This window comes from Dermochelys coriacea, chromosome 12 (genome assembly GCF_009764565.3).
Source record: "Dermochelys coriacea isolate rDerCor1 chromosome 12, rDerCor1.pri.v4, whole genome shotgun sequence".
Lineage (NCBI taxonomy): Eukaryota > Metazoa > Chordata > Testudines > Dermochelyidae > Dermochelys > Dermochelys coriacea.
In genome coordinates this window covers 29,176,676-29,203,403 of record NC_050079.1, presented here as the reverse complement: position 1 = coordinate 29,203,403, position 26,728 = coordinate 29,176,676, and the positions used below count along the sequence as shown (strand labels likewise).

At 37.1% G+C, this 26,728-nt stretch overlaps 1 protein-coding gene across 2 annotated transcripts in view; it reads right to left on the bottom strand.

The window, feature by feature from the left end:
• Window positions 1–26,728, bottom strand: part of CDH8 (cadherin 8) — a 206,849-nt gene that overhangs the window by 49,622 nt on the left and 130,499 nt on the right. For both annotated transcript variants that reach the window (XM_038368728.2, XM_038368730.2), the window contains exons 7-8: window positions 24,278–24,531; window positions 15,930–16,066 (exon numbers count right to left, since the gene is read on the bottom strand). In XM_038368728.2, coding sequence (XP_038224656.1) covers window positions 15,930–16,066; window positions 24,278–24,531 — 391 coding nt within the window. The remainder of the gene's footprint in view (window positions 1–15,929; window positions 16,067–24,277; window positions 24,532–26,728) is intronic.

Below are 26,728 nucleotides of genomic sequence, written 5' to 3'. Positions count from 1 at the left end.
AGAATTTGAGAAATTTTAGAGGTGGAAAATGCAAGCTGCTCCAGAAGATTTTAATTAATTAGGGCCATATCCTTCAGGCTGTGTTCAGGCAAAAATCTCAGCATCTTTAATTTTTGCTTGAGTTTTGTAAAGCATAAAAATTGCTGAACTTGGACCAGCACTATTATGAAATATGGATTTCTTCCTCTTCAAGTGACATATCTGATATGGAAGTTATCAACCACCACCTTCCATCTTTCACAGTCCTGACAGAGTTGTAAAACTTCCACTCTCTTTTGGATACCAGTCCATCTGGAGATGTTTCTGACATAGTTGGTTCTCTCTTTAACTGTAATCTTTCCTGATTGTATAAGTGCTGGATTTAAGTCACTTTCCAATCAACCTGCATGTTCACAAAAAAGATGTTATTCTCTTACCTAGGGTCTCAAGCAACTGTGTTCTTTTTAATTCCATCCTTCTCATCACCTTATTTTTCATAGTTTTATTTACTCAGCTAATTTTAAAAATTATTCCATAAACTCAAACTCAAATATTATAACTCATGTCTCAGTGTCCTTTCATGTCTCACATCCATATGTGGAACACATGTAGTACTTCAGCAATCTAGTGCAAATGTGTAGTTTTAACTTTCGACAACACAGAAGTTTTTGGAAGTTGCTGAATGCATTTTGTAAGCTGTATCCTTAGCTCTGAAAAATTCACAGAAATGTAAATACCCTGGGGCTACATGACCAAGCAGATTAATTTTATTGGTGATATTCTGCCCATCCTCTATAGCCCCCTTTGCTGGTGCAACATTAATGGATTATATCTTTCACATACTTTTTATTTTTCCTTTAAGGCCTGATTCAGCTCTCATTGAGGTCAATGGGAGTCTTTTTACTAACTTCAATGGAAGTTTGATTTAGTTCTTACTCTTGATATTGTATTGTCCAATTTAATTTCTTTGAAATTATTATAACAGTATTCTCAGCTCGTGTAAATCAGCTCCATTAATTTCAATGGATCTTCACTGATTTACACTAGCTCACGATCAGATCCATAATATTTAAAAATTAAACCAGCATATTCTGTACAGATATACACACACAATCCTGTTGGAGTCAAAGGGATGTGAGTTTGAATATCTGAAGGCAGAATGTATCTCAGTATTTATATGGAACCTCTTTGCTACTCTTTCCTGTAATTAAGCTGCATATTGCGTTGCTTTGCAGTTATTCAGCAACCTAGTAAATAGTTACAGTGTAATTACCTCTGATCCTCTGTGAATTAAGAAATCCATTTTGTTAGTGCCCTTCAAATCAGCTGAGCAGTAATTAGGGGTATTTGTTTTTTGCAGAATGCTCTGATTGCAAACATAGCAAAGTCTCTAGAAACTATGGTTCTGCATATTTCATTTTGACTGCAGTGAGCTTCATATTCATTGTGACTCATAACCAAGATATATGTGACACATCAATATGAGTAAACAAATAGATAATTCAAAATAAATTACCAGTATAACTCCTTGGATAACACTATTGTAACCTGCTATCTCAGTGTCAAGCTTTTGGAGATTTTTTTTTTAAAAGATTCTGCTTTAGTCATAACTCCCACTGCACATACTTGAAAAAATGTAGGGAACATTCTCCCAGCCACCCTTCCATCCTGATATCACATTATATACAAATCTGGGAATTATCTGGCAATAACTCATACAGTGTAGATCACTTTCCTTCCTCACTCATTCCCACCTATTTGGGGAGGGCTATTATCAGTTCCCAACCCTCCAAACCTGGTCTCAGCCCACTGCTGGAATCTCACCTCTGTCTCCTTGCATAAGGGCAAAGGGGCTGACTCTATTGTGCCAGACATTAGGAGCCCCAACCCCATTCACAGCTTCTTTAGGGGATGCCTTCCCCTAAGACCACTTCTGATTCCTGTTTACCAGGAAACCAGACCACCTTTGAAATAACTATCTGCACTGGACATCAGTTACCTGCTAAATTGTGACAGCATGAACTGTACCTCCTGACTTACCCAAACGGATCCTGGAGCTTCTGTGGAGAAGATTTCAGAGTAGCAGCCATGTTAGTCTGTATTTGCAAAAAGAAAAGGAGTACTTGTGGCACCTTAGAGACTAAAAAATTTATTTGAGCATAAGCTTAATTTGATGCATCCGATGAAGTGAGCTGTAGCTCACAAAAGCTTATGCTCAAATAAATTTGTTAGTCTCTAAGGTACCACAAGTACTCCTTTTCTTTTTGTGGAGAAGATGAACTCCAATCCCATTCCCACCCAATCTCAGTACTGAGGGAAAAAATCCTTCCCAGTCCTGAAAACCACAACTAGAACAATGCTCACATCACACCAAAAAAAACACCAGACCTACACTGATTCCATGGGTGAGAAAGTGGGAGCTGCTGGTCTGGACAGGAGAGAGATCTCCATCAAGCAGAACAGGCCATATAGGGAAAAATTGGCGTGCAGGGGGAAAATGGCATACCTGAACCTCTTCAGCCTGACCTCAGCTCGAGTGATGCCCCCACCTCCTGCTCCCCCAACACAAAGGAGGAAGGGAACCCTTCAAGGAGCTATGACCCTTTCTTTCCACTTGGCCAGAAAAAGCCTCCTGCCATTGAGATTGTAGGTATTGTATTCATTTGAGCCTTTCTGTTAACTGGAGTTAGAATCTATTTACAGCTTCTTAGTAGCTTCTACACTCCTTATGGCAGCTGCCACTTGTTAACTCTCCCAGTATGTGAAAGAGATATTCCTACGGGTCAGATGGAAGTAAGTGACAGGGAGATATTTCAGGGAATCCAAGGAACAGCTTGGATTTAGGAGACACCCTTGGCTGTGATTTGCATTCTGATATCATTATTATTTGAGTTATCAATAAATCCAAACCCCAGAAGTTTGTCTTTACACAATGTGTGTTGTAAACTTTATTTGGAACAGACTGGGATGGGAATGCTACCAGCATATAGCAACATAAGCATTATAAAATGGATTTCTTATATTTTCAGAGGCTATAAGCAATATCATAATCATTGTTAGGAAGTAATGGGTTCTCATTTGTACACATTACCATGAGTTATTTCCGGAAAATAATGTAGCACCATTATATGACTTGAAATAAACACATAATAAAAGCACTAGGATAAAGAGATTAAGTCTACTTTATAGGATAAAGAGATTAAGGAGCCAGTCTCAGACACAACAAATCTAGCAGGTAAATTCACAGGGCTTGAGTCACCATTGTGTTGCTCCTGTTTTAGGTTGGAGTAACTCCATGTTAATCAATGGAGCTTGAATAGTATAAAGTTGGAGTAGCACAATCAGGAATCAAACCCACCTTTTAGAGCTATTATAATGTTAATATGGTGATGGTATATCACACATTAAAAATGCTATAAAATATTGACTCATACAAAACAACTTATTATAATTAGCTTTGAAATTGTATAATGAATAGCAGCAATAGTAAATAAATGTTATTGATGACTAGATGTCTGGGATGTTTTAGATTTTTAAATTAAAAATCATTTCACAAACAACAAAATAAACAACTCAGAAGAAAACTGACCCAAAACATTTCAATAAGTTTGTTTACATCTAAATTATAAAATATGTTTCTTATATTTATTTATGTAATAAGTGGGCAGATTTTAAAATATGCTCAGCACCTGGCAGTTCCCATTGTTCTCAACTGAGCATGTTGAGCAACTGGGAAAATCTGCCCCTTTACCTCTAAGCCTGAAGGTACTATAACTCCCCACCACAACAACCTTTGTTAAAACTCTCAGTATGCTCCTCTGAGTAGCTTCATTATTTGAGATGGAAATTCCATCCACATCCATGCACCAGGGAGACTGACTATCATGGTGTTCAATTATAGATATATCTCCACCCTGTTTTATTCCCAAGCTATGACCTGCAATCAACCACACACAATTTTCATGTCACATATTGCCCAGAATAATAAGTGTACTCACATCAAATAGCTGAGTATTGTGCACTACTGATCTGGGGGAAAAAAATCCTTCAGAAATTATAAAATTCAAGGTGCAGATGCCCATTTGGCAATTGTCCAGTTTAGTCCTTTTTAACTTGCTTCACTTCAGTCTCATACTCATTTTGCTAAGTCAATAATGAAATATTGTCAGTTTGTACTTTCCTCCATTTCTTTTGTGGCAATTAACAAATAGGTCAAGCATATTCAGCCCTTTAGCTAACAGACGTGCTTGCATTTGTACTTATTTTAGTCTTATATTTTCTCACTTTCTCTCAAACAATCCCTCCCCTTCATGCCCATTTTTATGGTGTAAATTTTGATCCGTGTTGTCAGTTTCCAAAGTCTTTTTGCGAAATCAGTGTTTTTCAAAATGTACAGCTTTACAGACTAACATTGCATGGTTACCACCTCCTACAAAGTATGCTTCTTGCATTTTTTTTCTTCAGCTAAGTGTTCATTTTTATAGTTTCCTTGTGATTTCTCCCTACCAGATAACTGGAAACACAATTTCCTTGCCCACTTACCTTCTCTGCAGTGCCCCCAGTGCCTGTTGTTCATTCCAGTTCTCAAAGTATGGAGCATATCTTACTATTGAGATCTCTATTCCATTCTATATCGGCTTTTATACCACACTCCTAACCATAAAATGTGAGCACCTTTCTAGCAATGTGACTACATATCTGTCATGTGTTTGTTCTCTCATCTTCTTCACACAGGGCGTGGATTGTTTTGGTAGCACATTTCCATTCCCATTGGCATCCATATGGGCCACTTCCCCTCAGACAAATTTCTGAGGTAAATACATCAATAGCTCACATTGAAAGCAATACAGTCTTTGGAAAGTAGGTAATGCATTTTAGTACATTTTTTAGTGCAGTTTAGTAGACAGAAGCAAGGAGAGCCAAGATCATGTGACCAAACAATGCCTCAAGGACATCCAGTACTTGCTTTGTTGTCTATAATGGGTATGCCTCTAGCCTGTAGTTATAACCAAATAAACATGAAATCTAGCTTAGTAAATTCAGTAGAGCAAAAATTATGCGTTATATAATTTCTATCATGCTAATCAGAAAAGAAAGGGTCTGGTGAAAAGGTTAAGCAGTTCTGAGCTCCTGTTTAAACCTTCTCTGATGCTTCTCTTTCTTCTTTAAGCTTTACTGAAATTTATTCAAGCCCTAAATGAAAGATAATTATATAGTGTACCAAAGTAATTCCCTAAAACATTATTATTCTTAATAATGTCAATAGTAGTTTTACAATAAAAGACAAAATAAAATTAAGAAATTAAAAATATTAATAAAAGAATTCATGACATTAAGATGTAGTTTTCAAGTACATAAAAGGTTGTTACAAGGAGGAGGGAGAAAAAAAATATTCTTCTTAACCTCTGAGGATAGGACAAGGAGCAATGGGCTTAAATTCAGACAGGGTGGTTTAGGTTGGACATTAGGAAAACTTTCTAACTGTGAGATAATTTAAGCACTGGAATAAATTACCTAAGGACGTTGTGGAATCTCCATCATGGGGGTTTTTAAGAGCAGGTTGGTCAAACTCCTGTCAGGGATGGTCTAGATAATACTTAGTCCTGCCTTGAGTGCAGGGGACTGGACTAGATGTCCTCTCGAGGTCTCTTCCAGTTCTATGATTCTATGTGCTTGCTGAATGCACAAACATTAATCTGAAGAATATTTTACTATTTGTCTTTCTTTCTTTTTAACTTGTGTCCCTGCATCCTAAAAATCCCACCTGAAATATATAAAGAAGATAGCTTAGCATAGAATGCACTGTGTGATGATTCATAATTGCATTTATATTTTTGGTAAACCATAGCCTTTTTGGATTTATGCCTTTTGGATTTATGGATTTTTTTTCCAATAGGTGACAGAAAGGGACAAAATTGCCCCATATTTCTTCATTTCTAAAGGATGCAGCAAGTATGGGCAATTGACTTTGTTAGTTACATGCCATAGCTTTGTCCTCGAGATTTCCTACGTCTATAAAAAAAAATTGTGGTCACACCATTTTCATTTCAAGATCTCTTCTATTTTCTCATCCGGTGTTTTGATTAATGATCCACCAGAATTTGTACTGGTTGTGGTACTTTGCCAAACACCATCAGGAATATTAAAATGATTGTTAGAATAACTATATTATAATGCAAAAATGATGTTACTTAATTTTACACGGAAATTAGTTAGTGATTTCTACTTTACTAAGTCAGAAAAAAAATCTTTTTTTCAAATAAGCATGGTTCAAGAGCTATTTATTTCATATCACTTCCTAGCTAAAAATAAATATTTTACATTCTCAATAATAGCTAAACAATTTCTTTATCAATATTTGGTAACCCAACTAATAAGTTTAATATTAGTAAAAGTAGAGCAGTGAAGAGAAGGAAAATTTATGGAGGATTCTGAATTTTCAAAATTTGTTTTTATTCCAATATGGAACAAACCCCCACAATTTGAAAACACTCCACAAAACCATTTCCATCCATCCATCCATCCAGGATTGATTAAAATGTTTAATTTAAATTTTGATTTTTTACATTTATAATATATAATGCAATAAAATAAAAAAATCAAAATGAAAAGTCATTCAAAAACGAACAACAAAATGCATTCGGAAAAGTCAAAATATAATGTGTTGACATTTTTAGGAACTATTCTTTCCCCTTTTTTCCCCAAAAGGAATTTTTGATAAAATCAATATGCTGTATTTTCTGTGGATAATACATGCCATCCTGCTCAGGTGCTAAATTGCGCTAAATTGCCAGGCGCTAAAATCTTGAGATCCCTTGGGCTTTGGAGTGTTTAATTTCTCTGTCACGTCAGGCCCATCAGAATTAGCAAAGGTAGGAGTGCTAGATCAGCAATAAGAGTATGTGTACACTGCCGTCGTAGGTGTGACTGCACCTCAGGGAGAAGTCCAGGCAGGCTTATATAGCCCATGCTGAAGCCCAGGCTGTCATATCTTTACTGCTATTTTTAGCAGAGCTAGTTAGATTAATACCAATCTGTGCTGCAGTGAAACCTCTAATTCAGTGTAGACACATTGGAGGTGTTGCTGTACCCATGATAGAGCAAGAGTGGGAGGTTTCCCTGTGTTTTTAACATAGCTGCACCATGTTAGAAAAAGCAAATCCTTTCATATGTGGGAGAGAGAAAACAGCAGGCGAAGCTCAAGCCATGATGGAATTTGTCACTGGTAGAAGTGAGGTTGAAGTAAAAGAGGAAACCTGCAAGAGGTGGAGCCAATGAGAAAAAAATATATCTTTACAGAGATAGCTCAGTAGTCTCCCAGTTAAAGAGGAAAGAGAAACACCACCCATTGTGTTCTGCTGCCTGTGTATGGACAGAGAACACCAAGTATTCTGATAAAAGCAACTAAAAAGTGTGAATGGAAACCAAATACAGAGGTACTCTTTAAGGTGGTCACAGACAGGTAGTTGGATAGTAGGGACTTAATTTTGGTTTGGTAAATTTTGGTAAAGAGAATTAATTTTATTTATGGGTTCTAGAATAAATAATATCTGAATTTAAACCATCTTGCTGTGTAGAGTGGTCCTACGCAAGGATTTGATTACTATTGTTTTCCTCCTCCTCCGCACCAATTATACTCATGTTTCATCTTAATAGACTGTAAATTCTCTGGGGCAGGGACTGTCCTTTCTCTCGGTGTCTGATCAGTACACAGCGCAATGAGGCCCTGTTTCTGGCTGATGCAAGTATGTCAGTAGCATAAAGAACAGGGTGTAACTTACATGTGAGCAACTGGTTATAACTGCGTTTCTCAACTGCTGAAAGTTACATGCCGTAAAACTGATTGAAGGTGTAAATTATGATTCAGAGTCACACAGACTGAATTTGGGACACACAATGCAACACATCAAATATCACAAGAACAAATATACCATAGAATAATTAACTCCTGATAAATCTCTCTCTCTCTTTGCTCCTATATATAGTTTGCATACAAGAAGGGTGTGTATTTTTAAACCTAGGGCTGGACTGGCACATTGCAATCTACCCTGAAGGGCAGCATGTTGCTGCACTGTGGTAGGATCAGAACAGACCAACCATTGTGAACTTTGCTCCAAGGCAGATGTAAGCCAAACCTGCCCCTTTTCTAGATCAACTTACTTCCCCCTCTACAGCTGTGCTGATGGATCTGCTGTGAAGTAGGGAGGAGCCAAGACTCTTACCCATCCCACACCCACATATGCAAGAGGAGGAGCAGCAGCCTGGGAGAAGCTGCACCATGTTGTAACCCATAATGTACGTGGCCGACACAGGGAACGGAAGGAGATATATTTTTACTCCCCAGTGTACTCTTTACTCTTTTTACTTCCTCTTTACCCCCCAGGGTAGGGGTGTAGGCTGGCTCAACATTGAGCCCATAGAATGCAAGCAGAACATTCCACTTATTTAAGTCTCAGCATCCTCATTTGCATAAGATCATATGTCACAAACCATAACTGAGATCCACTTGAAATATGGAGTTTAGGGAATCCAAATAAATAAATAAATAAGCAATACAGCTACACACACACACACACACGAGGATGTGTGTTAATCTTGAGTGGCAATTTTTAATGAGCACTAATGTCAGGTGAGAGAAAGCTTGTGTATTTTAAAGGGATCATCACTTATTCACCTTTAAAGCTTACCATGTTTTCTTGACTCTTGCTAATCTGAGTCTTTACAAAAGATACATCTTAGAAAATGGAATTTTGTAGAAGATTTTAATGTTGTAATTTATGACATAATTTTATATTTTTGTGCACATATTTCTGAAACACACTTTATCACCTTTTGCAAGGCCAGTTCCAGACAGGCATAGTTAATAAGAAGCCATGTCTTATAATAAACCAGACATTTCTTTTAAGATTCACCAGAGCCCCATAATTAAAGTGGACCTCACTTATGGTCTATGAGATATGAGCATGAAAATATCAGTGTGTTCAGCCTCAGATTAGTTAAATGTTCGGCAGTCATACTATATGACTAATGCACCCCTTCCATGCCCAAGTTGTAATACTGTCTTTGATATAAGCCTTTACCTTGGCTCCCAGCTACATTAAACCTCCATTTATTATTAGTCTTTTTATAGCAGTTAATCAGTAATGACTGAAATGCAGGGCATTTCCTTAGCACTAATGACAGACTGGAAGGAATTGATGGCATGAAGAACAGATGAGGAAATAGCCTGAGCAAAGGGTGTTATTGGTATTATAAGATGGAGTTGGAAAAATCACAGAAGAGGAGTATGAAGGCAGAGGGAAAATAGAAATGTCTAACATACAACAGTGAAAACTAAAAATGTAATGCCCTATACATAAAGCAGTCTGATTGCTTGAATCATCAAATTCTACTCAGCTTACAATATTTGGATAACATTAGTGAGAATGGTGTAAATAAATAATAAATAGTGCACATTTGACTTTATTTTGATGTTAGAGCTGAAGACACAGTAATTACTGTGTCATCTTAATTGTGTATTGATAGATAAGGCAAAGCTTTCTTTACCCATTTACATGTCATCAGTGAGACTAGGGACAGGATGGACCAGCAGATTAGCCACTCAGTGGTAGAATTTCCATCTATTCACAGCCTATGTCCGTCATTGTTTAATTTATTTTTCTATTTTCATAGGCACATTGTAAATCATTAATTTCTAGTACCATTATACCATATCATATTCCCTTTACTTTCACAGGATACTGAGTTTCCCTTCATAATGTAAAATGATGTGCTACTATTCATTATGCTGTCAAGTGACCAGTTGTATGGCTGTGGGAGAATGAAGCCATACTTTTGACACTGGAGTGTGTTTTTGTAGAGTGATATTTATATCCTAAGTGCATGTTTTGTTCAAGGGCAATTCAAATGGCAGGTACAGTTCAAACCTGGACCAATTAGGACAGAGTTGCCCATCTGACAGGACAATAACACAACTATGGGAAGCATGGAAATTGGGGAGGGGAAGGAAAAACTGACTGGGAAGGAAAATGAGATGCAGGTGCTAGGAAGAATGTGAGCAGATGACTGGGAATTACAAATGACTGGTGGACTTTTCCCTTATAATGAGTATAGTTAAGCAGTCAGAAAACTGCACTGCAAAGATAGTACAAGGCAAATCAAGGATGGAAGGAACACTGCACAGAAAGAAGAGGGAAGTTAAGGGTGCACCAGAAGTTACTGAGAATGTTGATTTCATTCTTATTGCAATAAAGTTCTGCTCAGCATCTCAAGCAAGTGTTTTTTATGCCTATATATTTCCCCAACCCTTCCTTATCTTCAGACTGCAACACAGGAAAATAAAACCATGTCAACTCCCCAGCCATCTGGTGAATTCTCCCAAGCTTCTAATCACAATAAAGACTCCATTCTCAGCATACATTATGAAGTTCTTTAGATCTCAGTCACATATTACCTTGTAATACAACAAAACAATGTGAAATTCCATTACTCCAGTATCTAAAGTCCAGAGTCAGTGACAGGAAACAAAGTTCACCTTTTATATTCAAAGAACAAAAAGGCATGTTCCTGGTAGGAAAAGGTCACCTGGCCAACAAGACTGTTCCCTTTAGATTTTAATCAATTTCATGTTCTTACTTTATATTCTTCTTGACTCACAAAAGATTCTCTCTCTGGAGCAAGCTTGGCAGGGGGCAGGGGGGAAGGAAACACACAAGAATCAGTTTATGTCCCTAGTCATTTTTGGTATCCCTCTTGCTGTATTTTAATAAGTGAGTTTCTGTCTTACACTCCAAGCTTCTATTTCAGTGTGATTTTGCAGTAAGATAAAAATCCTTTGTTTTATTCTGTTATCTTAAAAATCAATGTGACATAATATATCAGCGTAGCAGGATCACTAGATGACAGGATAGGAAATATGTTTAACTGTAAAGGTGCAAACTTTTGTTGAAATACAAATATTTTTCAATAGTAAGAAATATTTAGTAGAATAAATAAGGGGTGACTTGATTTATGTTTTAAGACTAATGCTTGAGCTTCTCAAAGCAATGCAAGAAACTTATCCACACATCTTTCCATTAAAATTAAAGATACATGGCAATATCTCCTGCACTGGTTTGAAAATCTGAAGCTGCTGTGCGGTATTTAAGATTACTTTCAGCCCCACATTTTCCACTGATGTCTCTCTGTATAGACAGAGAAGCACACCGCATCTTCAGCATTGTGACAATAAATCCAGGCTGAAGACTTGTCTGAGAATCCCCACTGTGGGACATTCACTTTGTTGGTGAAGACTGTATGCTATTTAGTTCTTGCAATTTAGTAGTTTGTGAGATGGTCAGGATCAAGACAACTTTTTTAGCATGGGCCTAATACTTCTCACTTGAGTGAAACTGGCCCTCTGCCTTCTCAAAGGAATATATTAAAAGTTTCCACCAACTAGGGACATCATATTCCTGACCAGCTAATTTTACCAGATGTAAAAGGTATTGATCCATCTTGTATGTCACAAGATGTAGCTCTGCAACTACATCTTGAAACTGGTTGAAACTCAATTCCCAAACACTGATTCTACCAGAAGGCAGCCAAAGGCTGTCTGAATCTAATTATTTGTGTTCACCACAAGGTAAATAGAAAATTTACAGCAAGAAATATTAAACTCTGCTTCCGAGAGAAGGCAGCTCATATTCACCAGACAATCTACCACCTAAAAGAGTACCACTATTTTAGACTTCATGTCTGGGTCGTAGAACAAAATACTTTCTTTGTTTTCATCATTGCAGAAGATTGCCAACATTTATTTACGTCAGAACTGAAAAGAATCAGAGATCAGTTTCTACTCAAAACATGACAGCCAGTGGAGGAGGCTATCATGTGAGGATGTGGCAAAAGGAGGAAACACTTAGTAGTCACCTGATTAATAGTCAAGGACAAAAGCTGATTATTATGTCCTACAGTTGGCCACTAACTAAGAGAACTCTGGAACCCAAACAAGTCAATTTCTCTCTACCCCAGCCCACAATTAGAGTAAAGTTGGGCCCTAAACAGAGTCTGGAAAGTAATGGCCAAGGACTAGACTAGCGATAGACTAGGACAGAATGAGCTCTTCAATATCCATCCAAATCCCATATTGAATTTTCTACATATATGTTAACTCTTTATTTTTATGTGCATTAATTCATTGATATCATCATCAGACAATTACATTGAAAATGCTTTTTGAATTTCCCTTCATAGTTAGTGCCTGAGAGATAGTACCCTGCCTCTATTAGATTTCCAAGGAACATACTGTCTCATAAAAAGACCAAACTTAAAGTAACAACAAAATAAAATATGTTCCTTCTTGTCCCCCTCCCCATGACAACTCACCAAACACACTTATTTCTGTCTTAGAAGCTTTTAAATATATTTCCTCAAATTAAAAAAAAAATGTAGGTTTCTATGGTCTTCTGTTTTGTTTCATTGTAAATGCCACATAATTACACTGGAAATGTGGAAAAGCCATCAGCAGGAACTCTAATGCAAGGTGCAAGCTAGGTATTATTTTTTTTCATAGCCACCCTGTAGGCAGCAGTTTCACAATAGTGATGGATGCTGTGGCTCACATGAGGCCTAATGATAAGGCTTATTAATAAAAATACTTAAGTATAATTATTTTTTTAAAAAAGCTGGGGAGGGCGGGGACTTGATTCTGATGTCAATGTAACAAAATCATGGACATGTTTGTGAAATATCTTTCTACTTTTCTGACACAATTTTGTTTTTGTAGAAAATTTCCAACCAGCTCTAATTACTATAGACCTTAGATGCCTTATACATCAGATTCCAAAGCAAGCAGCCTCTCTGGCTGGCAGCCCACAGCAACTCTGAGGGTTTCCTAATAAACCTTTCCCTATTTCACATGATTACTGTCTCCTGGCTTCCACCTATTCTGGAGGATTACTGTCTCCAGGTCTCAGTGCTTCCCCCACTTCTTACTGGTGACGGCAAATGCAATGTACACCCATATACCCAGAAAACACTAATTCCACTCTGCTGATGACAGAGGACTTTCCACACCCAATGCCAAGTATTGCTTTTGGAAGCTACAAGAAAACTATATATTCACAAAAAAAAAAAGAATAGTGTTAGCATGGCGGTGCCTTTCCTGCAGATTGTGCAACTATACGAGTAGTGAAACAGACGAACAGAGGAAAGCTCTTTTGTGTGAGATGTGTTCTTTCTTGGGTGTGTTTGTTATATTTTATTTTTGGCCTTATTCAGCCTCTCTCCTGAACAAGTCAGCCTTCCACTATCAATATCTTTCTTTAGCTCAGAAGACTTTGGATGTGCTATGCTGGATGAGGCTCAGGAAGTAATGAAAAACAACCATTTTGCTTCATTTAGCTAGTCAACACTGGTGCATTTCTTTTATGGCTGGACTCAGTATTCAATGTCAGTAAAGTTCTGGGTGAAGATATAATGACGTGTGTTAATCCGTGTGATGAATCTCATAATACAGTATTATGTGATAGAAGTAAGGATGCCTTGAGGAAAACTGATATGGAGAATTTCCTTTGAATCAGTATTTCTACTTCCATAACAATCTAGCCATTAGACTTTTCAGCTTTCTTCACTAGAGATGGTAGTATTGCTCACTGGCTGATATTAACCTGGGCAAAAGATGCTCCATACAATAGACTCACACTTCTTTCCCTGTAAATGGATGTTTCCATAGTTTAGGGCTTTTCCAATAGAAAGAACTCAGGCCATGCTATCAAACTGGTGTTAGCCCACAAGATTTAGCAGTAATTAATAGGGCAAGTGTTATTTATAGTACTACACACAAATCACAATGGCAGGTCATATTAATACAGTTTACTGTGCATGTAACTTATAGATTCCAAGGTAGAAGGAACCACTGTAATCACCTAGTTTGACCACCCACATATCACAGGCCATAGAACTTTAACATAATTCCTAGAGCAACATATCTTTTCAAAAAATTGATAAATTGTTCCAGTGATTAATTATCTTTACTGTTAAAAAGTTACACCTTATTTCCAGTCTGAATTTGTCCACTTTCAACTTCCAACCATTGGATCATGGTATATCTTTCTCTGTTAGATTGAAGAGCCTGTTATTAAATATTTGTTTCCCATATAGGTATTTGTAAGACTGCATTTCCCATTAATCTTTTCTTTGATAAACTAAATAGATTGAGTTTCTTGAATCTGTAAGTATAAGCCATTTTTCTAATCCTTTAATCATTCTTGCTGCTCTTCTCTGAATCCTCTCCAATTTATCCATCGTTCTTCAATTGTGAACACAGAACTGGATACAGTATTCTAGCTGTGGTTGTACTACTGCCAAATACAGAGGTTAAATAACTTCTCTACTCATACTGGAGATTCCACTCTTTATGCTTTGATGGATTGCATTAGCCCTTTTGTCACAGCCTTGCAATGGGAGCCCACGTTCAGCTATTATTTACCACAACCCCTACATTTTTTTCAGTCACTACTTTCCAGGATAGTCACCCCTTGTATAAGTATGGACTGTGTTCTTTGATCCCAGACATCTACATTTACCTTCAGACATATTAAGATTGCTCTGTATCAGTGACCTGTCCTGTTCATTATTTACCACTCCCAGCAATTTTTGTGTCATCTGCAAATTATCTAAGAGATAATATTTTGTTTTCTTCCAGGTAATTGATAAAAATGTTAATTAGCATGGGGCCAACTTGAGACTTTATTTTATATTCAATTATATCTTCCTGGTTTATGCACACACTCATGGCTTTCACTTTTAAATATAAATACTATGGGGGAAATTGACTACAAAAAATATTGTAAAGTCCAAGTAAAAACCTTTTTTTCAATCATTCATTTTCATGTTGGAAGATAATGGTGTTTTGAGCTTCATAATTAAAAGTAGCAGTCACTACAGCACCAAATATTTAAATCCAATGGTTGGGTAAGGGTGGGAGGAAAAAAGCTGAAAATCAGTAGAGATCATTTAAATGGTTAGTATGATTATGGTTATCATATCATTAGAAGAGCAGTATGGTTTCTTCAACAGAAGACTACTTTCTTAGGACAGTATGGGACGAGCGCATCTACTAATAGAAATTGTGTATACATTGATGGCAGAATAAATATATTAGCAAGAACACATATACATCTCACCTGAACCTGTAAAAGATGGGAAAACCACTTAGCAACATCATTAAAGAATAAAAGACCAACTTTCCTAAGGTTTCTTTACTGCAATAAGTTCTCCATGTCAAGTTTCTTTTCTAAAATAATAATAAAACTTTTTTAAGCCCTAACCCCCCAAAATTGAACTAATCGAGAATTTTCCCTGGTTATGATCTAAGGCCCAGGTTTGTAATGGTATTTAGTCGTTACTGTGCTCAGTGTTGCAAAGCCTAATTCAAAGCCTAGATCTCATTCAGTCTCAATAGGACTTAGATTTTAGAAACCTGGCCTAAGACCCTGAATCCTGTGGATACTTAAACACGTATGTAACTTTGATCATGTGCAAAGTTACATACATGCTTAACCATTTATGGGACTGGAACAAAGTAAACACTCAGAGAAAAGACCTCAGGGTTTGGCCCACAGTTGACTTCAATGGTGTGAGAATTTCACCCTCCTTCTATCAGATTCTCACCATGTATTCCTTCTCTCTTACATTTACAGTTTTTCCTGCACAAACATATCCATATTTTCTTTTATAACTATATTCCTCACTTATAAAACATTTTTGAAAATAGACATGAGGAGATCATAAAATTAGCTTAGCTTTCAAAACCTTGTTATTTTAAAATCTAAAATACGTATACTGTAGACTAACTTTCACAAGCTATACAATCTCTAATAGTATTCAAACATTTGAAATGACAAGAGACAATACTACAAGACAAACAGAACCAAAAGTAAAGCATGGAAAAATGCATAAACACTTACTAGTTTCCGTAGCTACAATAGTTATGTTGTGCCATATGTTTGTTTCTCTGTCGAGTGGTGTTGCTAAAGTTATTTTTCCATCATCTGCATTAATGTTGAACTGTCTCTCGAGATCAGTGTGTCGATCAATGGAAAACCTACAAAATGGACAACCCTGTAATCTACTCAGATAAGTTTGTATGATCTGTACATATTGTAGAAGAATTTACGTAATCTTCTGAGAACTGCAGTTTTCTAGCCAAATGGACTGAGAAGCTCAATAGCATAATAATTTATAAGACAAAATGAGTGACTGTCTCAAGAAACTTAATTATTGTCCAAGGAGTAATTAGCTGCATATTCAACATGAAGGTCATAAACTGCCATCAGGTTCAGTAGGTAACATCTTTAAAAGCCGCTGCTGATCAAGAGTTAATTAGACAACCCATCACATTTATTAGACAGCTTATATAGTATTTCATAGCATCTGCTTATAATTTCAACACCAATACATTAAACACACAAAAATATTGGGCTTCATGGTTATTTTAAAGGAGTACTGAAAAACACATTCTTTTACTAATATTCTTCAGTTTTAATGAAGCATGAAATATTAACCAAGCATGTTACCTGCTTAGTTTTCAAGCAATTCCATGGACAATAGGTGGTTAATGAATCACCATTTAACAGTAACACACTTAAAAAAAATCCAACCAACAACACAGGGATTGACTGTTATATGGATTGACATAATTGGTTTCTAACAAAACAACTTTGATCTGACAGCTAGTCAGAGCTTGCAAATCAGAATATACAGGTAAATTATGCAGCCTAAACATAGCCAGCTTGACTAACAAGAGCGAGCTGCAGTAGACTGCTCCAACAGTGCATTAAGCAGAATGATGATTTAGGGCTCAGCACAAGAAAGCTTTTATACAGGTTCATTTTCACAGAGTTGTTTTATTAATGTATTACTTGTAAAAATAAACTAAATTGGAAAATTAAGCCTTCCAATTTTTTTGATGGGTGAGGTGCAAAAAGAATCTATCATAAACTACTGATATGGTACAACCAGTCACTGGCTTCAATGGGGTTTTACTGAATCTGAACTGTGGAGTTATATAAAAGACTGTAATTCTTTTGCGTCTAGGTATTATTGAGAATAACAGCATGCACTGGTGGTTCTGCATCTGTTCTGCATTATATCTAGGCATAATTGGGTGAGTTAAGATGGAGTGTCAGAGTGGATTACACAGTTTATATTGTGGTTATGGTCTGGAGAGTGACTAAAAATGGCAGTGTCCTATTACACATCTGTTTGTTACTAACACTTTGCACTATATCTGCTTAGTTCACTGATGAAAAACTAACATATTTCACTTCAGTCAACAAGACAGTTATTAAGATACCAGTTTATTCTATTCCTGCTCATGCACCATCATCAACTTCCATCAAAGTTCTGATTCGAGAGCCTTTCTTTGTCACGATGACATACAATGGGGACTGATGTAGGATTAAACAAAACTTGATTAACCAGAACTCATTCCTGGTGTAACTCCACTAAAGTCAACAGAATACACCAGAAAAGATCTTGACCCATCAGACTTACCTACCTAGCTGTCGTAATTGAATCTTAAATCTCAGTGTTACAACAGGTTTTTTGTTTTCAGTATTTGAATAGTAAATTGTTTGTTCATATTTAGAAGTAGACAAGGTTGCAATTTAACTATGTTGCTGGTAATTTAGTAAAATATATTGCCCATTAAAAAACATTAGTTCACTGCAAATGTTTATTGGGGAAGCTCTGCTGTACAAACATAGCTCTAGGAAAATCTAGTGTAGGCCTTAATATTGCTACATTGAATAACTACTGATGGACTTAAAATTAAAATGTCTCTTTGGCCCAAAAGACATTTTATACTTGATTTATTCCATCTTCAAGGAGTTATTATCTGTGTAAAGAACTACCGTAGCTAAAAAGAATGGCAAAGAAGGATCCATGGCCAATTTTTCATAAATGGTTGCTTAGGGCAAGGCACCTACATTCATATTCGGACCCTTAAGTAAAGTGATGTTCAGGTGAGCTGAGCACACTCAATTCCTATCGGCTTGAATAAAAATGAAAATCTTTCCATTTGTACGAGGCCCTCTCTATATCATAATTCCATTCCTGGTTCTGGACCAACAGTATATATATTTTTAAAGTTATATAACTGGGGATTTAACATCAGTGAGTTTATTGTATTGACTTTAATCCTAACAATATTTATTCAGAAATGCTTTAAAAATAAAACATTACTTAACACAAGTTACATGGGGTTACAAGGTTGCCAAGAGGCAAAAATCCCCTCATGACTATAAATTAAGAAATATCTTGTACAAAGTAAAAAAAAAATAAAATAAAATCTGTACTGCCATGAACTTGGGGAGACTAATAGCATATATGAAGCTACTTTTTCATGATAATGATTATACTCTTTTTAATGGGGATGCATTGTCAAATATATACATGATGCATAAAATATACATTTCTATAAAAATGGAAAAGAATATCTCAGAAAATAATATCCTTTGAAATTGCCATAGTAACACAACAGGCTATTTGGTCTTTTTTTTTTTGAGAAAGAGTTTATTAAACTGTGCAAGAGAAGATAGGTGGTGTGATCATAGGTTCCTTTAGCAAAAGACTCTAGGCCTGAATCTGATTGCTCTCACTAGATTTACCTTGATGCATCTCCACTGACTTAATTTGAGTTATTCTTGATTTACATCAAGATAAAGAGAGCAGAATGCAACCTTCATTGTTGAAAACTCTCCTTTGCTGATCCTGCTGAGATCTGAATTACAATATTGATCCTATAAATCACCCAATCTCAATGATGCCAGGCAAAGAGGGCATGTTACTTGGTGACTGAGAAGCAGCTGTACCTAAGAAAGGCAAAAAAATGTTGTATTGAGGTTTTTAAGGCCTGCTGTTAATTAAGAAAATGATGCACTGCTGCCAAAAATGAAGTCTCTCCAGAATGAATTTGAGGGAAACCTTCTACAATGAAGCTTACTTCTCTCACAGAGAGAGACTGAAGGGCAGTGATCATCTCTGAATGTATAGGAGGGCAGAGAGTGTATAGAAAGCACAAATTATTATGCATGCTTTTTGCTATGCATTTGGACCAAAACTTGGCCAAGGCAATAAAATAACAGAAATATGAAATGAGCAGCACTGGAATAAGTCAGAACATATTTGAAGACGAACTTAGAATGATAAAAGATGCTGATGTGATACACTGAATTACTATAGAGCAGTTTGACTACCTTTACTCAAGTTCAGCAATGGAACTCCCTACAGAGTAAGGTGCTACTCATTGTGATTAAGAGTATCCCTAGACACAAGTTTAGAACTACACATTTATGAAACTACACATTTATGAAAGTTTTGATGGAATTTGGTAACTGTCTGATTAGAGCACTGTAGTTAATACACTAATTAGTTACACTAGTAAGCTTTTCATCAGCCCTCAGTTTGGCCACTCTTGCTAGTGGCTCAAACCTGCTGTCCATTCAGCTAACCTCATCACTGGCCAGCATGGGGAAACGGAGAACAATCCCCGCAGTCTCTGTGCCCCACCTACTGGATGGGGGACAGGGCAAATCCCTTTCCAATTTAGACCTTCCCTTCTGATGTTTCTCACAGACCAGGTCAACTCCTCCTGTGTCCGATCAGGAGTTGGGGGGGATGGGAGGGAACCCAGGCCCACCCTCCACCCAGGGTTCCAACCCAGGGCCCTGTGGATAACAGCTGTCCACAATGTTCCCTGTATCAGCTGTGTGACAGCTACAACTCCCTGGGTTACTTCCCCATTGCCTTCCCCCCAGCACCTTCTTTATCCTCCCTACAGGATCTTCCTCCTGAAGCCTGACCATGCTTGAACTCTTCACTCCTCCATCAGCACACCTTCTCATTCCCTGTTACTGGCACACCCCTCTGCTAACTGATGGGAGGTCCTTTTTAAACCAGGCGTCCTGATTAGCCTGCCTGCCATAATTGAATCTAGAAAGTTCTTAATTGGCTCCAGGTGTCTTGATTAGCTTGCCTGTCTTAATTGGTTCTGGCAGGTTCCTGATTGCTCTCAGGCAGCCCCTGCTCTGGTCACTCAGGAAACAGAAAACTGTTCATCCAGTGGCCAATATATTTGCCTTCTACCAGACTCCTGTATCCCACTGGTCTGGATCTGTAACATATCAATAAATAAATTATATGCAAGGGAATACCATAACAGATAATTAAGACAGAATCAACAGCTGGATCTTACATAACTACCTCCCTACTTCACAGAGCACTAGTATCCCTCCATTCCCAGACCTACAGCCAGACAGAGGTAGTGTGAGAATGGCCACATTACACATACACACAAAGCCTCATCCTTCAATCTGTCCTGCCACAACTCCCTTTGAATATAATGGAGTTTTGCTGGTATGAAGATTGCTGGATTCAGGATTGAGCAAATCTGTTTTCTATAGGTTATTGCTGTCCCTTATTACCCTTCCTGACAAACAATCACTCAACTGGACTGGGACCAAATTGTGAGGCTAAAGAGAAGTAAGACACCCTCTACCACCATTTAGAACAGGGTTTCTCAAACTGTGGGTCAGTACCGAAACTGGGTCATCAGAATGTTTCAAAGGGTCATATGGTAGTTCCTGTGGCTCCAATCCCCCGGGGCTGGCGGGGCTCACCCCCCTTCTCCAGGCACTGCAACCTCTGGGGTCCCAGCACCATTCTAGTTTAGCCTAGCCATCATGATGATGGGAACCCAGGCATGGGCGCTGATTCTGTGGGTGCTCTGGGGCTAGAGCATCCATGGGGGAAAAATGGTGGGTGCTGAGCACCGGCAATCCCCTTAACAGAAACACCCCCCAACCCTGGGCCTCCTGCTCACTGGTGGGCCCCACCGATCAGCACTCAGTGGGCCATCCAGCCTGTCTGGGTTAGGAGGGCACAACCAAAAAAACTGGGGGGGCATGTGACCCCACACGTCACCTCTGATAGGGGAGGAAATATGCTTACTCGTCCCAGGAGCTAAAATGCCTAGTCTGCCACAGGGCCTCCATGCCAGACTATTTACTGGGTCGTGACAGGCCATAAACATTTACAAATTTGTTCTGAGCCCAAAAAGTTTGAGAGCAACTGATCTAGATGGTGCTTTCTGCATCTCAGCTGAAGTGATGGGAGAGAGCAAGGATTGAAAACAATGTTATTCTCAAAATCATATAAATCTCCCTGAAATTTCGTTTGGGAGCAAATAAAGGAAAAAACATTCTATTTTGACATTTTTGGAATAAAATGTTTTGATTTTTCCTTTCAAAACAACTTTGTTTCCATTTTTTAAAAATGTATAATATACATTTTTTGAAATGTCAAAATCAAAACAAAACATTTTGTTTCAGCCCAAATGATTTATTTTTATTTTTTAATTTTTCTTTCAGACTATTTTAAAATGTGTGGGTTTTGTTCCAAATTGGGACAAAAACAAATTTTGAAATCTCAAAATCCTCACAAAATGGATATTCAATTTTATGCCCAGCTCTAGTGGATAATAGTGCTATTGTAGAGATGCAAGGACTCATGGCCTTCTTTTATCTTTTAAAATAATTTGTCCAAGAGATAAAAATATATTTAAATTCACTCGGCCTGTCTGCAACCAACTAGTGCTATAGTAGCTAGTGCCAGAATTAGCCTGTAATATGCCAAAAATAAACATGAAAATGCAGAAAATTACACTTTGTACTTTTCTCATTTAGTTAACAAGAAAATACTGTGGAAAGATGGCAACTTTTTTAAAAATTAGCCCTATCATCTATTGTATTTATTTTTTAAAGAAAAAAAATTGAATTTACACTAAAGAATTCGACATTTCTCATTTTAATAGGCTTGGTTCTGTCCTTTCTTGTATCAAGGATATATGTGGTATCTATATAATTTGATCAAGAACTAGCATTACCTGGTTCTGCCATTCAGTCTGTATAAGATTTTGGAGAACATCATGAGAGATGTACCATGTGCACATAAGGTGAAGAAAGGGAAGACTTAACGATGTTACACATCCAGAGGGGAATAAAGCAAGGAAGTGGTTCAGATGTCAGGACTAGGGAATCGGCAACCTGGCCTAGGGGTTAGCATTAGGCATGCACCAAGCATCCAGAAGCCAATTACAAGGAATCAGGCTGGGTTGGAACACCATGAGATTAGAATTGGGAGAAACCAGATGGCAGGGATCAAGAATCAGTTATCAAGTGTCAGGCCAAGCCAGGATACCAGCAGGTCACGCTCAGAAGGCACAAACAGGTAAACACCAGTGGTCCATGGCAGGATGAATCCCACTTGTACAATTTCCTGTTTCCTCCTCTGGCTTAAATAGGAACTGCAGCCCAATCAGGAGACTTGGAGTTCTCCCAATCAGAGTATAGAGATCATGTGCCCCAGTTAGGCTTCATGAACTCTTGTCCTAGCTGCTGTCTGTGAGCTGCCAGATGGAGGATTGGAGGGTGATGAATCCACAGAATTAGGGTTCGAGGCCCCTGGGGCCTGACATCAGGAAGATCAAGATGTGTGTATTTTTCTTCCCTTTTTTTTTCTGCAACTTTTTTAATCCTGAGAAAATACGCTATGCTGTTCAAAATAAAGATGTGTCAGTAATTTTTAATTGACACTTCTCATAGTCCCTCTGTTGAGAATGACAAAAGGGGTTCCAATTAACACTAATTTGGACGTGCCCATTAGAAACTAGGCTGTAATCATCTATTAATTGCACAAAAGAACCTGAACAGTTATTAGATGTTAACAATCTTTTGTCACTACTAAACTTAACTAGATTTTAATTGCTGACCTAGAGGTGAAAGGCTCCCTACTAATGGTAATCTTCCAAACAAACCAGTCCTACAGGAGCTAACTTTTCTGATTCTGCTGAGGAAACAATAATTTTCCTGTTACTGTAAGCTAGTCAAACTTAGTGTGCAACATTTGGCTCATTGTGTGATATGGTAAATGTTGTAAATGACGGTGGTCAGAAAATGGGTGATATGGGTGTAAATGGGTGTAAATTTAAAATGGGTGTAAATGTGATATTGTAACTGATGTAATGATGGTGGTAAGAACATAAGAACATAAGAATGGCCATACTGGGTCAGACCAAAGGTCCATCCAGCCCAGTATCCTGTTTACCGACAGTGGCCAATGCCAGGTGCCCCAGAGGGAGTGAACCTAACAGGTAATAATCTAGTGATCTCTCTCCGGCCATCCATCTGTACCCTCTGAAAAACAGAGACTAGGGACACCATTCCTTACCCATCCTGGCTAATAGCCATTAATGGATTTAACCTCCATGAATTTATCCATGGGTGTAAGTGGTAAAATATTGTAATTAGCATCATTTTGTCATCCTTATGTGTGCAAAATGAGTATACACTTATACATAATGAGGGAGGAAAGGTGTGGTGGTGAATAATCTTATCAGAAGTCATATGGCTTCAACTTTACCAAATCTTTCAAAATATATCCTCACTGTTGGACTGACTCTGCAGTCTATTTTGATAAGAGTTTTATTGACTTTGAAAGGAGTTTTGCCTGAGCAAATTGTTCTGCATTGGGCCCAGAATTCCTTCATACAGCAAACAAAGTGTTCTTTTGGAACTATCTGATGTTATCAATAAGATATTAGCAAAGGGAAAAGATGTGTGTGAATAAAAACCGGACAGAAATAATCCTAATTTGCATAAAACCTTAATAGTGAATTTTATCTAATTTGGGTCAGATCAAAGAGGGACAAAATATAAATGAAAGAAAAAAAGCAAAATTCTTCCCTGGTGCAAACACTGCTCTTTTCATTGGCATTAAAGCAGGGATGAGTTTGGTTTAAGAAATTCATTATGGACTATAAAGGAAATATTTCCAACATTACAGCCAATTATGTGGAATTGCTTGTACTCAGGATTGTTAACAAGGAAGCTGGAGGATGATTTCAAACTAAACACAGTAAATGAAATAAACATTAATGTGTCAAATGCTGTGCTCAGATTTCTTATATCCCTATATGTCTTATATCCATTTCATTCCCATTGTTGGGCAAGACAACTGAATTGGAAAAGAAACAACACAGCTTATGTTTTTATATATGAAAATTATTTGATTAGAAGTGTGACATATAACACAGCAAAGCTGTTTTTCAAGTGAAACACAGAAAGACAATGCTTTCTCAAAAACGAAACATGGAGAGTGAGAACAAACTGTTATCCACTCTATCATCCATTGCACTAAAAATATACTTAGAATTCTGACAGCAGCTTCTTTAATGATAACTTTAAAGCAGCACTACCTTATAGGACTAGAAGACACATCAGGGTCATGAGAGGTCACCTGACCAATCACAGAGTTAATAGCAGCATTTTCATGCACTTCCAGTAGATAAGTAGGTGATGAAAAGACTGGTGGTTCATCAGCATCCTCCACTACAATTTTTACTGTTGCTGTATCCTTGAATGGTCCTCCACTGATGAAGCGAGGATCAATATGAACGTTGGCTGCTTCTACCTTCAGAGTATAGGATTTTTTGGTCTCAAAGTCCAGGGGCTGTTTAGAATGACAAAGATAAATGACTTGCACTAATGACCAGAGAAGCCAGGACAAATAAATATAATGCTGATGGATGAAAGTTACATGCATTTAAGTATGTTCACTGAGTTTTCATGCAATCACTTCCTATTCCCTGAATTCCAACCTGTAAATTATCTAGGCATTTATTGATATGTTTGGTATTTAGCCTCAGTGAAAGCAGTCCCTCATCTTTTTTTCTTCACTAGAAATTCACAATGATATATTCTCTCTTATGAATTGTACGATCACAATTTCATGTTAGATTCACGATAAAATTTTACTGGTGATTAGCTGATGTGCATGATAATCATGCATTTAATCAGTGTTCTCTTAATTAAAGATAAGGATAAATCTTATACAAGTTTCATGTGAAATAAATATATTATTGTTTTTAGAACAGTGTGAAAAAATGTAAAGAACTAGCAATTATTGTTCTTTACACAGAAGAGGCATTATGCAGAGCAATTTAGAGATAATCATATGAAAAATATTTTAATATTACTACACCTCAAATAACTCTTTGCATCAGTATTTATAGGGATAAATGAGGCAGATCTATCTCAGGAATTTCTTATAACTACCGCAATTTATATTGCTGTATCCTTCTTTAATTTCAGACAGATAAACATGGAGCCAATTACTCTAATCCACCAACTTCACCATCATTGCCACTGTTTTTGATATTTTATTGCTGTACATCAAAATGTAAAATTTGGAAAAAAATGTCATTGATGTAAAGGAATGAGTCATATAGTAAAAAGCAAGTCTATGATATGTAAGAATTTATGAGTATGTAAGATTCAGATCTGCAGTTTCATGCACATCTGCGTCAGTATATTCACAATATAATTCTCATGTCTCAGAATGATTCAAATTTCAAAATCACAAATTTGTTAAGCTTTGAAAGATTTGCATTACAATGTTCAATGGAAAAAAGAAAAGGACAGAGAAGTCTCAAATCTGCAATGCAAATGCAAACAAGAACACAAGCAGGCATTACAAAACTCTTTCAGAACTCTCTGAAAGCTTTAAATATATATTCTTACTTTGAAAATTTGTGTTGATTTTTAGATATGAATCCAGCTCTAATTGGACTTTGCTCTTTCTCAACAATTTCTAGAAAACATGACAAGCACTTGCTTCTCCATCTACTCAGAAATTACTAAGCTTTTGTACTTATGAATAGGTGATTGTAGATCAGCATATTCACAATTTGCCAATCACACCTTCTGTATCCTTTATAGCAATTTCAAATTCTTCATGATAATGACAGTATTCCTTGGAATTTGTCACACCTAGTCCCCAGAGTACCATATTCAAAATTTACTTTACATTGTCTGAAATGCTATGAATTTAAAACTGCAGGGGGGCAGGAAGAAATAAAAGAAGAAAAGAAAGAACCCCCCATACCTTTTGCAAATATCTCCTTACATACATTTTCTGCTACAGAGAACAAAAGTGGTTATTGCTGTCTGGATGAATATGCGAAACAACACTATGTTAGATGATCAGTTATGAAATAACTGGTGAGGGAAACAGGGCAAAAGGCTAATTGCTTTAGTTTATAAAGTAGGCCCACAGCATACAATGATTAACAGAGTATAGGAGCCTGTATCATGTCTTTAACCTGTGGAAAAGAGAATCTAAAGCACAGACGCATACATAGTTTTTCTTTATATATTTCTTATGAGTAGGTCTGCACTGTAAATGTATAATAAACCATTTTCATTGGTAGAGGTCCACATTCTGACCTCTTTAAGCTAATAACAGCCACAAAGTTAAATGTTAACTATCTATACATATTGGATTCTTATCTTCCAACTAGAACATCATGTGGACATTTATTATATTTGTTTAATTACAAAAGACTATTTTGCTTTATGGTAGGCATGAAATTCAAACACTTTCATGATCACTTTTATAATGTTATAATTTATAGTCATATTTAGAGTCAGGTTTCTAAAAGACGTGAGTCTTGCCATTGACTTCAGTGGGACCAGGATTTCACCCCAGATGTCTTCTGAATGTACATGGCTAGATGAGTGCCTCTTCAGACAGGCAAGTACACAGCCCTCCATGTTGCATACACACATGCAGTGAGTACACACACAAAAAGGAGTAGTGGACCTGAAGCTTTACTTTGGGCCTGCATTTGCCACCATTACTCATGTTG